Source organism: Amia ocellicauda, chromosome 3, assembly GCF_036373705.1.
Source record: "Amia ocellicauda isolate fAmiCal2 chromosome 3, fAmiCal2.hap1, whole genome shotgun sequence".
NCBI classification, from domain to species: Eukaryota; Metazoa; Chordata; class Actinopteri; order Amiiformes; family Amiidae; genus Amia; species Amia ocellicauda.
Window position 1 is genome coordinate 47,762,031 of NC_089852.1, and position 17,276 is coordinate 47,779,306.

Below are 17,276 nucleotides of genomic sequence, written 5' to 3' on the forward strand. Positions count from 1 at the left end.
TTATCCTTTCTATAGCAAATTCTCTTTGAAATGCATTACTCCATTCAAACAAAACATTTTTGTTCAGTTACCTAATGTGATCTGTCAATATCCCTCAAAGCCTTTCCAGGTTAACAAAAATACATGAAAGCACTCTTTGCACCCATTTGTAAAAGATCTTTCAGCTAGATAGTCTTTTACCACCTTTAGGAAGTGCAGACATTACATATTTCTCAGGCTAGTGACACACACAGTTTAAAAACAAAGCACTTGTGATCTCACTGGAGAATACAGGTCTATATTGAAATGTCAATACACCATTTAAGCACAATGCACTCATTGGGCATTACCTGGATAACTAAATAGGGTAATACTTTCCAAATGTTATTTTAGGTAGACAAGTGTTAAGACTGGTGTTAAATCAAGGTCTGTGAAACCATCCGAAAGTGTCCTGGACTGATAGAAAAGGGCACCAAAAAAAAGAGATCAGTCAACAGGTTATCCAGCAGCTATTACATTTTATTATTTGTTTTTTGGGGAGAAGCTTTTAATTCTGCTTGGATCACAGAGGGCTGTTACTAAGCAGCTTTTAGAGTGAGAGTTTGGAGATGCTAAAACCCCATTAGCTTTAGTACTTTAGTCTGCTCTTCTCTCCTGCTAATTGACCAATATGATGCAACGTTTTATATTAAGCTTCCAGTCAAGTGCAACGTTTGAAGTGGGTCATGTGTTAAAAAGAAAAATTCCTGCAAGATTCGGAAGGCTTGAAAAAAAAAACAAAAAAAAACACAAAACACAAATACATTAAAAATAACATGAAATGTGGTCCGTGTGTTAATTTAAATATTCAAGGTGTACATTAAGACAGATATTGATAACAGATTCTACTGGTTTCACAGACCCTGATTAGCAATTATCTTGGACTACCCTACACAAAATAACATTGGATAATCTGGGTCTGTGGGAGTTGCCCAGACTGTATAAAAATAACAAAATAATGAACTGGCAAAACACAATGTTAATAAAATTATGTTCACATAATCCTGACTCTTAATGAGAAAATAAAGAAAATGCATTTCTGGTTGCAGCAAATTCAGCTGTCAAGGCTAGGGTTGTACCAATTTGTTAATAAAATGCTTAAATGGAAAATTGCATTCCAAGATTAACAATCCATACTGAGACTGATTCACAACAAAATGTGGCCCTGATAATAAGTAGAGTATATATGTAGACATTTATAAAGTTTAAAGTAAAACTACCAATTTGATAGCAATATATTTGACCCTTCTACAATAACCAAGATATGTATTTTCATACTTCTTTTTAATACCAGAATTATATATTCAGACATCATTTCCTGATCTATATTTCCAAACTAGTTAAAGAAGAGCAGTGGTTAATGTCAGTCTGGTATGACACTGATTGCCTGCTGGGTGATTTCTAATTACAAAGCAATTGATTTTAAGAAGAGCTGTAGCAAACTGTCTGAAGCAACGGTCCCAGTCAAGGTCATGGTAGGAAGCATGACATTATTAAGCTAATGTATAGTTAATGTGGTGTCAAAACTGGTTTAACCCATACCCAAACAAAATTGACAAACAATATCTAGAACATTCACAGGATTAATGAGCAGAATAGATTTGATTAGGTGTTTTCCTGAAAGTTAAAAATCACCATACTAGTTTTACTCTCAGACAATAGACGAACCTTTGAATATTGGTTTCAACTCATGTTATTTTGTCTGAAAATAACTCCTTAAGATGTGGGAGCATTTATTTTTTGGGTCTGCAATTTAAAGAAAATACTGAACTGAGGTAGATAGGGAGGATAGATACTGCGTCTACTTTCATGGAATCCCGATTCATAGAAACATAATTTAACCACAGTATCAAATTAATTCAGTTTCAATTACTGCAAGAACCAGAAGAAAATCATTCTGGTATAAATAAATAATACCCAACTACAAAACATTCCAAGAGGATTGTCAGTCTGCTGACTCACTGCCTGTAGACTGAAGTGTGCAAAGAGAAAGGCTACAGAAAGTTAATGTTTCTAGTGATAAGCAGCATTGACTCATTACAGCAGAAGACAGAGGCTACAAGTGTATATAATGCAATTACTGCAAAGTAACCCAACCAACAGAAAAAGACAGAACTGCCTGAGGCACAGCTTCCATTCAGATTCATTCAGCTGAATAAATATGGTTCGGGCAGCCCTGCACAGAATACGAGGATCGCATAAAGAAGCCGTTTTGATTTTCTTATTCACTTAGACAGGTGCCATGCCTGTGACCCATCACGTTTTCACTTGTTGGCTTTTAAATCTGTTGCTTTGCTTTAAAAAAGGTGTTAATATTAGTGTGGATTATAAAACCATTGTTTGCTGCGGTCTGCTTTCCAACAATGTGTAATTAATGGGGTATCTCTTAGGATGAGAAAGACTTTTAAAAGACTAATAAAATATACATTCCTATCAATCAGTGTAAGAAGATGCACTTTGATACGGTGAGGCTCAGAGCTTTATGCCAGTCTTATTTACTGCAGTGCTTCACAGCTCGATGACTCAGCAGCCAGCCAGCAGGAATGGCAGCCAGTCACACGCAGCCAGGCCTCTCATCTGTTGCCAGGCAACACACTCCCTTTCTGGACGAGAAGGGCGATGGTACCGAACTAAGCTGATGGCATTTTAATGGAGTGTGTACACGCTTAACTTAGGGAAATACACCATAAACATGCTTCATTCTACAGCAACTAAATAAGCCTGACTGTACGAGAAACAAGATCCAATTAAATGTCAACATTGGACCGAGAGGGGAGAATTTTTTTTCTTGTTTAACAATGTTTTACTAGACGAGAAAAAAAAAAAAATCATAGGCCCAAGCTTTCTTCTCGTTTAAAGAGTGATTTAGATTAATTATTACACTGAAAAGAATTGGGAAGAGATTCCTATAAGAAAATAAACCACAAAATGAAAGCCGAGAGCACACCATTTACACCGCATGCATTTTCCCCCAAAATTAACATTCCGCAGTAATCTTTTTTCATTAAAAAAAAATAAAAATTCTATGAATCTCTCAAAACAACTTTAATACACATGTCCAAAAGGAAACTGTATTGGGCATGGCTAAACCATGATTGTTTCAAAATGGCACCAAGACTTTTTATTTTGAGCAAAGGGGAGAATAAAAATCTCATGCAGATCACTCTTAATTGCTTGAGAAGCAGCAGAGCCTATACGAGTGTTGAAGAAAGCAAGGCCATCACAAGCACATTGCACTTCCTCTTAAGCATGATAGCGCTCATCTCAGTCTTTTTATACTGTGATTGCATCCTGCAATGTAGCATAACGCAGAACTGCTTGCTGTGTGCATCATTATAATTCTTTATTGCTCCACACCACACCCCTATTATTCGTGTTGGGTTGTCACTGTTGTGTTCTGCAGTATTTCTGCACAGAATAGTATTACAGTGGCTTTCAAAAGTATTCACCCCATTGGACTTTTCCACATTTCATTGTGTTACAACATTAAATCAGAATAGATTTTATCAGGAGTTTTTGCCACTGATCAACACAGAAAATGTTCATAATGTCAGTGAAAAATATAATCTGCAAATTGTTCTAAACAAAACAGAAAATAAATCGAACATACAAGTAATCACTGCCTTCAGTCAATATTTAGTAAACGCACCTTTGGCAGCAATTACAGCCATGAGTCTATGTGGATCAGTCTCTACCAGCTTTGCACATCTGGACACAGCAATCTTTGCCCATTTTTCTTTGCAAAATTGTTCAAGCTCCATCAAGTTGGATGGGGACCTTTGGTGAACATTTTCAACTCTTTCCACATATTCTCAATTGGATTGAGGTCCGGGCTGTGATTGGGCCACTCCAGGACATTAACCTTTATGTTTTTAAGCCACTCCAATGTGGCTTTGGCTGTATGTTTGGTGTCATTGTCCTGCTGAAAGATTAATCTTCTCCCCAGTCCCAGGTCTCTTGCAGACTTCAGCAGGTTTTCTTATAGGATTTCTGTGTACTTTGCTGCATCCATTTTGCCCTCTATCTTTACAAGGTTTCCAGGCCCTGACACAGAGAAACATCCCCATAGCATGATGCTGCCACCATCATGCTTCATGGTAGGCATAGTGTTCTCAGGATGATGTGAAGTGTTAGGCTTGCGGCAAACATAAAGCTCTATATTGGTGTCTTCCACATGCCTTCTGGAAAACTCTAGCTGTGATTTGATGCAAGTTATTTTCTCTCCCATAAAGGCCACTTTTGTGAAGCATTCAGGATATTGTTGCAGTATGCACAGTGTCTCCCAGCTCTACCATGGAAGACTAACTCCTTAGAGTTGCCATAGGCCTCTTGGTGGCCTCCCTGACTAGTGCCCTTCTCACCCAGATACTCAGGTTTATGAGGACGGCCTAATCTGGGCAGATTCACATATTCTCTCCATTTCTTAATAATGGACTTTACGGTGCTCCGGGGGATATTCAATGTCTTGGACATGTTCAGAAAGCTTTTGATAAGGTTTCGCACCAAAGACTGATCCTAAAATAAGAAGCTGTAGGCATTCAGGGTAATGTAAGTAGATGGATTATGAACTGGTTGATGTATAGATAACAGAGGATGTTGATCAGAGGAGTTGCTTCTAACTGGAGTGAGGTTGTTAGTGGAGTTCCACAGGGATCAGTATTAGGGCCTTTGCTTTTTCAAATCAATTTTAATGAGCTGGACTCTGGGACAGTTCTGGGCTCCACACTTCAAGAAAGATAGATATCGCTGCTCTAGAGGCAGTTCAGAGGAGAGCAACCAGACTTATTCCAGGTCTGAAGGGAATGTCCTACTGAGAGACTGAGGAACTGAACCTTTTCACCCTGGAACAGAGGAGACTACATGAGGACTTGATTCAAGTCTTCAAAATCATAAAAGGCATTGACCACATCAAACCAGAGGAGCTTTTCCAGATAAGCAGGGACACACGGACCCGGGGAGATAAATAGAAATTGGGCTTCAAGGCATTCAAGACAGAAAACAGGAGACGCTTCTTCACACAGAGAGTCGTCACAATCTGTAACAAACTCCCCAGCGATGTGGATGAAGCTGAACATTTGGGAACATTCAAAAACCGACTGGATAGTATCCTTGGATCACTCACTTATTAATGGACACCAAACGAGCACGATGGGTCGAATGACCTCCTCTCATTTGTAAACATGCTTATGTTCTTATATCCTACCCCTGATTGGTGCTTTAGAAGAAATTTATTCCGGATTTCATTTTAATGTTCCTTCGTCTTCATGATGTAGTTTTTGTTAGGAATTGTACTAAACAACTGTGGGATCTCCCAGAGACAGGTGTATTTAATCTGAAATCATGTGACACACCTTAATTGCACAGAGGTGGCCTCCATTCAACTAATTACTTGACTTCTGAAGACAACTGGTTTCACCACAGCTTAATCAGGTGCGTCATAGCAAAGGGGGTGATTACTTATGCATTCAATTATTTTCTGTTTTGTATTTGTAATTAATTTAGAACAATTTGTAGATCATATTTTTCACTTTGACATTATGGAAATTTTCTGTGTTTTTGCCACTGATCAACACCTGATTAAATCCATTCTGATTTCATGTTATAACAAAATGAAATGTGGAAAAGTCCAATGGGGGTGAATACTTTTGAGAGCCACTGTAACTGTCTATTCCAACAAAAACTTGTCAAAGCGTACTCTGAGAGCACGAAAATGCTAAATCCATGACCCACCGTCTCTGGAAGTCCCTTTCTGAAGTGCTGTCCACTTTAGGTATTGCCAGGCTTTTAACGTCTGGAAATCTTTTAAGACTCAGGACTTCTTTTCTTGTTCTATAACATTTTCTTAGGTAAGCAGGGAACACCCTAAGGAAGACAACCCCCAGACAACCACAAAAGACCCACACTATTAAACAAGTAGAAAAAATAAAATGTCAGCCGATATCAGCCGACTGATTTATTTTTTACAGCAAACACAGCTCATTAAAATACCCTTAACTTAACTTAAGGGTGTGCTAAAGAGTGAACTTACATATTCTGGTGGAATATGAACTAAATTGGAGCTTATCCTTACTGCTTACTGCTTGGCTGGTAAACAACAGCGAGTAAATTAAATTAGTGACAAATGTCCCCGAAAGCAATTTAACAGAGCTATAATAAGTCCATACCAAGGATGAAAATAGCTAGTCTCCTATCAAAACCGTGTCCTTAGTAACCCCAGCCAGCCACAAATTAAAAAAAAAAAAAAAAAAAAAAAAAGACTGAAGTATTTTGAACTCTGGGTCAAGTGCCACATTTTGTGCAAGACAGACATAGTAGTTATTCATAGCGCCTCTTACAAAAGTTGTATATGATTCATATCCTTGAAGTGATTTAATCCTAACGATACTCAGTCAGAACCTCAGTTTACCCCATCTCCTTTTGTTTGCTATGTCTACAGCCAGCTGAAGGTTTTTCGTCACACCCAAGCAAAATCCTTCTTTCTTTTTCTTCAAACCTTCTTAAAGCAAAATAAAGATGGTTCCAGCACATTTGATCTTGCTTCAGATTGTATGACTGTTTAAATGTGGGGAACGACAAGTGTCAGTCTAAATGATTTCAAGATATAACTTTAGGTCTAACCTAGTGGTAACCACAGAAACAGAAAATTCTTGATGGTAACCTGGATTGGTTGGATGGATGGGTATATTGCGTGACCCTTCTTCAGTAATTCTATAACACAGTCCCAAAACTAGAATACGAACAGATGCATTACAGAAAACATGACTTGTTTGTTTATTCAGCCATTGCAGAAGCTAGAAGCCCCTGTATCCATGTTGCTGGTAAACAGCTACTTATAGATAATAATAGTAAAGCCGAGTCCACTGGTTAAGCCACTGTAATTCTCCCTCTCCGCTGTGATCATTGAGAGCACCTTGCTGTGAAGCACTATGAGCCTTTCCCTAGTCCACCACAGCCAAACATGACATCACCGTGCTGCACAGCCCCGCTGCTTACTGCTGCAGAGGCTGTTCCTAGGCAACCAGCTCTGGCAACTACATTACCATAGAAACAGGTCAAAAATAAATATAAAATCAGGGTATTTCATATTTTCATTGAGCACTGCAAATATAAAGAGAAAGGCCTTGGGATATAAATAGCAGTAATGCACAGAAGGCACGATAAAAATAACTAAATGTCATTTCTGTTCAGTGGTTGCTTTTGCAGTGTCTAGACTCTAGGTCTAGGTTTTCTTGTACATCCCTCTTACGATTCCACTGTATGACAGCTTCATGCAACATTCACACTGTCTCGACCCTCGAAGATCTTTTGTACTGACTTGGTGAGGAGTGTCTTCTGGAAATGCACGTCAAGATTTTGTCCACAATATCAACTTTTCCTATTCATAAACTTACATTCCGACAATGTGCGCCTGCAAGTCATTTGAGCCAACTGGTTTGGTCTGAACTGATCATTAATATGCATCATTTATTCCCCAAAACTGGAACAAGATTGATAGTGTTGGAAATAACGATAATGAAAAATATAAAACTGCAGTCACTAATTGTTTTTGGCCATCATTCAGGATGATAAAGTAAATGGATATTAGAAAATATATTGGCAAGGAGGAAATACCAGCCTGTATGTTGTATGCTGCAGGATGCAGTAGGTTTCTCTGCGTTTTCCCTTGTGGTCTTTGTGTTATTAATACAGCATCAGAAAGGGGTCATTTTCCTTCTACCTCTTTGCTAAGCTCACCTTTACACGCTACGGCTCCTGCTGCTTTGAGTGACAGGCAGTGTTCGTCTTCACTGCTTCACCACCTACTCCTTCCCAGACAAAGAGGAGATCAGACTTCCTCTCAGTCACTTGCCTTTTACAGTGGATAGTCTCTCTCACATGTTTTTGACATTCTTGCTTTGTTAAAACTGTAGAACTGACCTGTAACTGTCAAAACACTTCTATATCTTTTAAATATTTGATAGCTTCCAAGTATAAATGAACTGGTTCAGTGTAGTGTTTAGCTTCAGCTTAAAGTGCAATTTTTTAACCAGATGAGTTTATTTCAGAAACACAAACAAATACAAACATAAGTAAAATAAATGGTCTGTAAGGTACTATATTGCAAAACCCACTTTGTAATGGGCCACAAATGGCAGTTAATAATTAGGTGATCACTAAAATTCAAGGATTTCATCCATGGCTAATGTATTTCCCTGGCTACACATCATGGTCTGAACAATTGGTTGAGAGGATTGCACTTTGAGTTAATTGGGCTGCTGTTGATAAATCCAATGGCAAGACAGCAGAAAGAGAGGGGGGAAAAAAATGAAAGAAGGAGTTTGTCAGGAAACCATTCCAAGCGTCAGATTTATTGTCTCGCTTGAGACTTTTGCATATTTTTCGGGCTTATGTGCTCATAGATCTCAAAGTATTTACATTTGCAGAGGGTCTGATTAAGGCAAATTAACTGTACAATATAGATGTTAAGAAGCAGAATTAGAGAGAGACTGTTTGAGACAGAGACAACGGGGTACATCATTTAGAGTGGACTTCACAATATTCTCTACACCTAAAAAAAAAAAAAAAAACTTAATCATGGTACATCTAGCATGTCTGGCTAAAATGCCTTTATATCCCATGAGTTAATGTTAAAAATAATGCTTGTCCTGAAAACATTATATAACTTGTCTTGTTTTTTATCTGGGACCTGTGACAGACTGCAATATTGCACAGCCCTGACTGCAGATTTTGCTGTCAAATATGAAATGTCAAGCATGAGGGTTGCATAATCCTAAATCCAGCCCTGTTATGAATGTAATTCTGTGGTTTCTAAATTCAGTTCTCATCATTCACAGGCCTTTGTCTGAGCCACCGAAATCAGTTCACAGTTAACATAGCTTTGTCTGAACACCACATTATGATTCTACTCACATTTTAAATTATATTAACTTTTATTGAGGGTACATTATTTTGTACCAATGGCCTCATATCTCAGTCATAGAGGGTCACACTGGCTTAAGTTATTTTGAAAATGTATTTGTTTATGCAGTTGAAGTATTAATCATTAGGAAAAATAGCGTTTTTTTGTTTTTGTTTTTTTCAGCACCGATTGTTAAATTGTTCCAGTTAATCCAATTAGTTCTATTAAATGTAATTTTATAGGCCCGGTGACCATCCAAGACTGGAGTTCATGATTGCCTTTATACATATTCATTTATTTAAGACAACCCAGAAAGTAATGCTAATACAAAAAATCTGCAATTTTAAATACAGGTTTTCTAAAATATACCAAAAGCAGAAAAAAAAAAATGACTTGCTAATAGACTGATTAAAATAAAGATACCCTGGGTCTGCATTCGTCCCCCTGGGAAATAAGATATTTTCCACGTGACATTTATTGAAGCCTATATTTGAATAACTAAAGTGAGATGATCATTGCTGTGGTCCTTGGCCATATAGGTGAAAGTCCTACATGTCACCAGTGTCCTTGCGATGACCGTCAGCAGAGAAAGGGGCCAATGACGGAAAGTGAGAAAGCAGGACAGAGACTGCTTTGTTTGTCTCCTCGTCGACTTGAGAACAGTGTGACCTCTTTTTCTGGCTCCTGCTGCAACATCACCCCCACAGAAAGGAGGGCATACATTTAATTTTTACTCTCTCCTTCGGGTCCGGGCAAGTCAATGGGAGAGACGAGATGAACAAAGAAAGATATCTGGGTTGCTTCTCTGTTTCTTTCCAGATTACCACTTTTAAAACCCTTGAACAAAGATTGGATCAACGCACAAGCTCTCCCTTCTAAATGACACGAGGGATATCGGCACAGGACACAAGCAGAGGCAGGTGGGAGGAATATCAACAAGGAGAAACCCACAGTGCCTATTTCAGTCTTCCCTCGGGGATAGCACACATAAACCCTGCGTGGGCAGCCTGTAATTTCATTTCATTCACACTGCTTTCTTGTTCACAAAAAGGCCGTACAAAATAACTCGCAGTCACGATTTGGAGGTTTTGAAGCAGAGTAATGCAGATCGTGCATTTCTATATTTAGAAAAAAGTTTTCATGAATTCACCAAACTAAAAAAAATGTATATACAAATTCAGAATTAAAGGCCATATTCTTGGTGCCTCAGTTTCTGTAATGGCATTTTACAGCTAAATGTTCATTAACATATCACAAGCACTACGATTTCACTTACCTTATTGACAAGAGCTGGTCTCTATATACTCTATTGGTGTCTCGTTAACAATCAATTAACTTTAATGACCTGAACAGGATTATCGTGCCTTGATCTGGAACAGCCAATTGAGACTCTGACAGTATTACTGGTCATGTCTGTGTATTACAGTGTGGACACATAAATGGTATAAAAAGTATTTAATCTCTTCCTTGACACAATATCATCTCACAGCACACAGCACACATTCCACTTTCTCCCCAATATGCCTATGAATTGTAAAAACTCTGAAACAGCTTGGGTTGCAGGAAATTTGCATTTATTACCAAATGTGAAATTCCAGACATACATGGGAATAATTAGGTCATTATGCTGCAAAAAAATTATACATTTAAATACATTTAAATTGGGTATTTGTTGGGTATGTGCACAACGCTGAATACATTAAGCTGCTGTTTCAGTCTCTCACAAAATATATCAAATCTGGTTTTCAGCTTTGTTATAACTGTTCAGTGATAGGTTATTGTTTGTTTTTTTAGGATTATCTGAAGAATATTCTCAATTAGATAATTGAAGTAGAATTTCAGAAAAGCATTTTCAACTACAAAGAGTGACAGAACTATCAACACTGGGTCTCTGTGCCAAACAGGTGGGGGGGTAGGAAGGCATTGTTTGCTTCCTATATATAGCAATCAGTAAACTGCCTGTAGTCGCCAGATGCATCTTCTAATCATAATCAAATGAACAATAAATAAATGGCATCAGTCAATGCCAACAAAGATTAGAACCATCTGCGTTCCGCAGGTGCTAGTTTCTCTTCATCTTTTTTTCTGTTAGGTATATCGGACACAGTGTATTGTTATACTCGACATGAGAACAGCAGACCAATCCCCCAAAAAGCTCTCTCATATGCACTAGAGAAGGTGTTATACACCCATCCATGTACTCAATGACAGCTATAATTCTACTGAGAGATTACCAGAAGAATATAATGCTGTTGAGCTTTTAAGTGTATATTTTCCTTATTAGTCATTCCAGATCATCCCAAAGGTGTTCTAGGGGAGTCGGGGCAGGACTGTGAGCAGGCAAAAACTATTTCAGTGCATTATGTGATGCTTTCAACCTTATGACATTACTTTAAAAAAGGGGTGACAAAGCTTTGATCTACTACAGTAGTATGGGTCATGCTCAAGCATGGGTTTCAGCAGAATTGGGGAAATACTAATACTAAGAAATACTAAGTAAAATGTGTCATGCAATTTAATAACTACAACAAAATAAATGCACCACAATATTCTAGCCTTAAAATAGGTTTTCCCGTAATACATTGAATTGGTGTGGAGGGTGCAAAATACATGGACAGCATTATAAGCATTAGTTTGTATTATATTAAAGGATCGGCCATTGACTGATGCCTAGTTATTGTGATAATCCTCTTAAAGGTGCGATACCTGTTAAAACCCCTCACAAACCATGAATAAGCAGGGGATGAAAGAATTTGAGTATACGTCAGTAAAAGCGCTGGGTAAAAGCTCCTGAAAGAAGTTTTATACATCGTTTCTGGGGGAAAGAAAATGTTGATATTGTGATCAAAAGGGAACGGTTTTCAGTCTTGATTACTAATTCTGCTTCATCTGGAGTAAACAACTGATCCAGCCAGGTTTTGCAAGGCAATTAAAAAAAAAAACTAAAATTATACCCGCGTTGCGCATAATGAAAATAATGAGTCTCAATGCACACACGCATTGAATACACAACAAACACTTTTGGGGAGATTCAGGACCTTTTACCTCCTGTCTTTCCAACCACTCAGGCCTGACAACAAAAGAACATTATATTGTCCTTTTGTTGTTATTTTATTCATTTATTTTTTTACAAATTTACTTCAACTAAATTCAAGCAAAACTTCTTTATTCTGCCTTGACATGGAGGTCTGGCGATAAAATGTGAAGTGTAGGACATCTGAAGTATAAAGACCAAGTCAAATTACAGCTGGGAGTGGTCTTACCTGCTTTCCGTCGAGAGTGTACAGCCGCTTGACCACTCCAGAGTCCAGCTTGATGGCTTCGGTGATGTCGGTCAGCACCTGGTCAAAGGAGTGTGCGGTCTTCTTATTGAGGAGGATGCGCACAGCCTTGCGTGGCTTTACCCCACTGCGGATGATGGTCACCAGCTTGGGGCGGATGAAGTCTTTGCTCTCCCTCACCTCCGCGGGACTGGTCTTGGCACTGCCCAGGGAAGCAGGCGGCCGAGCAGCGACCAAGGTCTTGACATTCACTGACCAGTTGGGGTTGACGTTTTTCGTGTAGTCCAGTTTCTTGAAGGGTTCAATTGAGCCACACACGTAGCTTTCACCTTGGGGTGGGGGAGAAAAGAAAAGGAAATTTGTGGCATTAAAATATCGCAGACCGCCACAATATGAACTACTATACAGACATTTAATTGCAAATTTCCTCGTACCAAGGAAAAAATGTAATGACCAATAAAAAATGTAATACCAATACAGAACACTTGAAGCATCTTGATTTAATTTCTTCATGTTTTGAAATTATGTGGATTTGAGAGGATTTTGTTCTACAAATAGAAGTACCAGACAAAAAGACCAGCCATTATTGGGTTCAGGTTTGTAATTTACAGTTAGAAAGGAAGGAAGGTCAATGTCTATAATGGGTCTATGCCGAAAACCCTTAATTCCTTTAAGGTGTTTGCACTGCGGCAAACTGGACAGTGTCAATTTGGTACTGCAAACATCCACACCATGTTATTACATACAGCCGAGTTGTGCGACTCCCAAATAATGTACATTTGCAGAATTAAGTAAACGTGCATGTGCGGATCATGCTGGGAATGCATTCCTATAATATGCAAATGATGCCAGCCAGGGGGCATCACTTTATTCATTGCCCTAGGAAAATGTCACAAACCATACACAATCTTACACAGACCCTCTGTCTGCAGCCAGGTCTTCAAGCAAACTGGCACATCCAGCAGGACCGGAAGCTTATATAATTGAACACCAGAGGCTTCATCACATCGTATAAGCAGTGTCCAACAAAAGGAATGTAATTCAACATGACCATGTAAACAAAAAGAAAAGTACAAACAATGGAAAACAATTAAGGTAACGGTACAGTAACTTTATTGACCAGAACCATAGCTTGGTTGCACAGTTTTTACCTTACGTACTTCTGCACTTGACAAGCCAAAAAAAAGTGTGATCTTCAAATTCCGAATGAATGAAACTTGGAACTACAGTTTACAGTTCCAAGACAAAGAAACAACCCTCTATGAGACTTAATAGCAAAATGTTTAGGAGTTCTTCATGTTGCTGATCAGTTGCACATCCCCACTATCTTTATACTAGTCCTCAAATATTGATCTAAACCTCTAATGAAAGTTTGTCACCAGCTAATAAGAGAAATGAGAAGAACTAGTAATGAATATTCATTCCTTCATTAGTAAAAACATTAGTGCTTTGTCACTGGATGTTTTGGAAACAACCATGCAAGAACATCCACTTTTCTCACACAAATCAACAAAAAACACACAATGTATTCAGTGCTAAACAAGAAAAAACAAAACGGAGATGAAAACATGCAAATGTAACAGAAATACAGATCATTATGAGTCATACAGTTGTAGTGGAAAATATTCATACCGTATGTATCAATACTATAATTTCTGAGTTTAACACCGATTCAGCCTAGAGTAAACTGCCTTCTTAACTAGAGTCATACATAATGTTATAATTCCCATAAGCTTGTTGGTGAAGCTCTGCAAACCCCAGCTCTTTGCATTTCATTCCTTACTCATGTAAGTTATTATTGAAAAACACATTTGACAAATGATGCTTATTTTTTGGTGATGAATGAGTCATTTATATTTAGCATGAAGGGCATGGTCAACCTCAAATGGACTTCATACATTCAATGGTTTCGCACTACTAAAAGCTACAAATGAAAGCCCTGAAAGTGGCAACTACATATAACTATCCTCAGAGGAATTAAAGTTGTACAGAGCACACAACCCCTGCTTACATAATTTCCTGTGCTAAATTTAGCATGCAGGTTAAAATGGGTCACACTTAACCTATCCACCAAGAACCACAGCTATCAGCAGTCCTTGAGAACACTGGGGGCCATAGGTAACAATGACAGAGACAGGCAAGCAACTGTACAGAATATCATAAAAAAGACCAGAAGTAGATCTACCAGAGGAGGAAAACTAAACATTTAAGCTATGGACATTACATTGACAGAGTAAAGCAAAATGTTGCATGTTACAGATGCACATCATCATTGTTTTACTGGAATAATAATCAAAATTCAAATCCCTTCCCAAAATTCCATTCCAATTCAATACATAATGAAGAAAAAAATTAAGAAACATTAAGAAACTCCTTATCCCAAGATAATTCTGATCATTTCATTATGCTAAAGTAGCTTTGCATTTTATAATATTCACGTTTTAATCTTAATGAGAGGAAATACAAACCAGCACAGAAAATCTTGTGCTTAGAGCTTTAACGTCATGGTACGTTTGAATAAATCGGGGCAATGCGATGGAAAGTAACCAAAAAGAAAATGGCCGACATTATGTAACCGGCTGTAGTACAGAGGTTAATTGTTCGTTTGTGAATAATGAAATGCCCTATTTACAGTAAGTTTCAACCATGTCTGCAATTTCACATTTTTAGCAGCCTTAACTTCAAGTTCATGCAACATCAATTTGTTCAAACTCAAATGATAATCTCTCATCTCCGAGTTCTTACGCCATATTTTTTAATCCTTCGGAGCCCAGAAAGTTTGCATTTAACTATTCTGTAGATCTTCATTTGAAAAGCTTCGGTGCAATTAGTATGCATTTATATACAGACAGAGCGAGCACATAGTATTCCATCTGGACTGCGGACATAGAAAATAAAATAAAAAAATGGATAGCCGTTACACAAAACAATTCATGCTTTGGTACCCACTGGTTAACTAGAACAACCTTCGCATCACAAACTGTTGGTGCGCATGTCTTCTGCTCAAATTGAAATCTCAGGAGACAAAAATGTTCTTTATTGTTATTAATAAGTTGTTTATGCCAGTATAACTGCTTTGTCTGCATAGAAATTATCATGTTCCAGAAAGTATGTTTAAAAAAGCATTCCCTGCTGCAGATCAGATGAAGGCCATCTATCTAAAAACAATAAAAAACAAAAATGAATCTTGTGATTAATACCTTCTGTCAGAGTCAACAGAAAGCTGAAGAGGGCTCTGAACCCAAGGCTTTTCACAGTTGGATTAAAACGGCAAAATCAATTTGCATTCTCCACAACCAATATTTTATAGGGTATGTAAAAGCCACATAACAGGACAATGGCCACAATTTATCAAATAAGAAAAGGTCCCAACCGTTTTAAGCATATTTAATGTAGTCTGGATACGATTCTAACAAGGAGAATAAACCCCAATCACCCAAAACTATTTATCTTACTCTGCTTTGATGGATTGAGGCAATATGATTTACACAAATCATAATTTAGGGTGGTTGGTAAGGAGATTAAGTGCCAGACCATGGCATCATTTTAATTTCCCAAAACTTTTTCTAAATTACAAATATGGCTATAAAGTTATCTGAGGATAAAGATCTCCAACAACATGTACCCAATACAGATATGATATACAAGAGACTGACCAACTAATGCCATCAGCGAATTACTTACATATGGTGTCCCATATAAAATAGTTTTGTGCAATCAAGAGTAATGGATGATAAATGTCACCCAATGAGTGAATGTATACCTGGAGAGTAAAATTGATTGACATTGAGTTGTCATGATTTTCCTTTAGTGGCAATCACTGAAACAAGAGCTGCTCATTAGAAACAGTTGAGTGCCAATTAAAGATCTCACTTATTGACTGCACATAATTATTTTCCCAGTGAAATCTTAGCATTAGGTATTCTCAAAACACAAACAGACCCACACACAAGTAAGAACTTTCTTTGTAAAAAAACTAAATCCATACAATATCCTTGAATCACAAGAGTTTGAAATTGTTACAGATGACGTCAGGAGATGGGAATGTTTGGAGTATGTTGACTTTGTCCCTTCACAATTACAATTAGGCTATATCCCCAGGAATCAGATTTCTGTCAAGGCACCCCCCTAATTTCAGTTCATATACAAAAATGTTGTTTTATATACCGACACCAACCTGCCCAACTGACCTATCTATCAGGCCATTATAGACTACGCTGAATATACAGAATATTGATCCCTGTCATTAACTGGACTGTTCTGTCACTTCTTTAACCTTATAGCATATCAATATGAAATATATTATATTGGTTCTGATACCATGCCTGTAATGCGTCTTTACTCAATTCAGATCCTGACATTTTGTTAATTAAGTAAGGTATTATTTCTAAATTGTATGCAATCCCATTCATGCACCCTGGTTGTATTCATGGAGCCGGGCCCCTCCAGTCTGCACCATTGCTCTCCAACCCATGATGCAATGAGAGCACCATCCCATGTTACCATTACAGCAGACACTTCAAAGTGATATCAAACTTTTAAGTTTTCATCATATGAAGCAAGATGCATAATTTTTGGACATCCTAAATTACTCTGCAAAGCTTAACTGGAGTATGAGACTTGCATCTTATTTAAGTACACATTTCATGGTATGGTGTTCATATATTTCTGATAGAAGATGTATGCAGGATGCGACATTGCCCCCAAGCTGAATATATAAACAAACAGACAAACATTGGAAATCACCCTCTGAAGGCACGCTTAGCAGACATAACCGGCCAAGACATATTGATAAATTGCGGTGACATTTCCAATGCCTTTTCTCAGCTGGTCTGTTGTGCATCTAAAATAGCTATAGAATTGTTCAAATATAGGAGTAATATTTTAAATTCAAGAGTTACATTTTATGCTCGTCTCTAGAATTTTCAGGTCAGTGTAAGGAACAATAGCATTTTTTAAAGACATTTTAAAACAAAACAGGCATGTTTCACAAGCATAATTTTCAACACAAGTAGCTAAACAGATGTGTCTTAGCAAAATGAACCAGAAGAAGTCTATTACAGGAGGCAATGAGGTCC

The 17,276-nt window shown here is 37.8% G+C and overlaps 1 protein-coding gene across 2 annotated transcripts in view; it reads right to left on the reverse strand.

Annotated features, from left to right (window-relative positions):
* dclk1a (doublecortin-like kinase 1a) overlaps positions 1-17,276 on the reverse strand; it is a 98,576-nt gene that overhangs the window by 79,484 nt on the left and 1,816 nt on the right. For both annotated transcript variants that reach the window (XM_066699762.1, XM_066699763.1), the window contains exon 3: positions 12,181-12,527. In XM_066699762.1, coding sequence (XP_066555859.1) covers positions 12,181-12,527 — 347 coding nt within the window. The remainder of the gene's footprint in view (positions 1-12,180; positions 12,528-17,276) is intronic.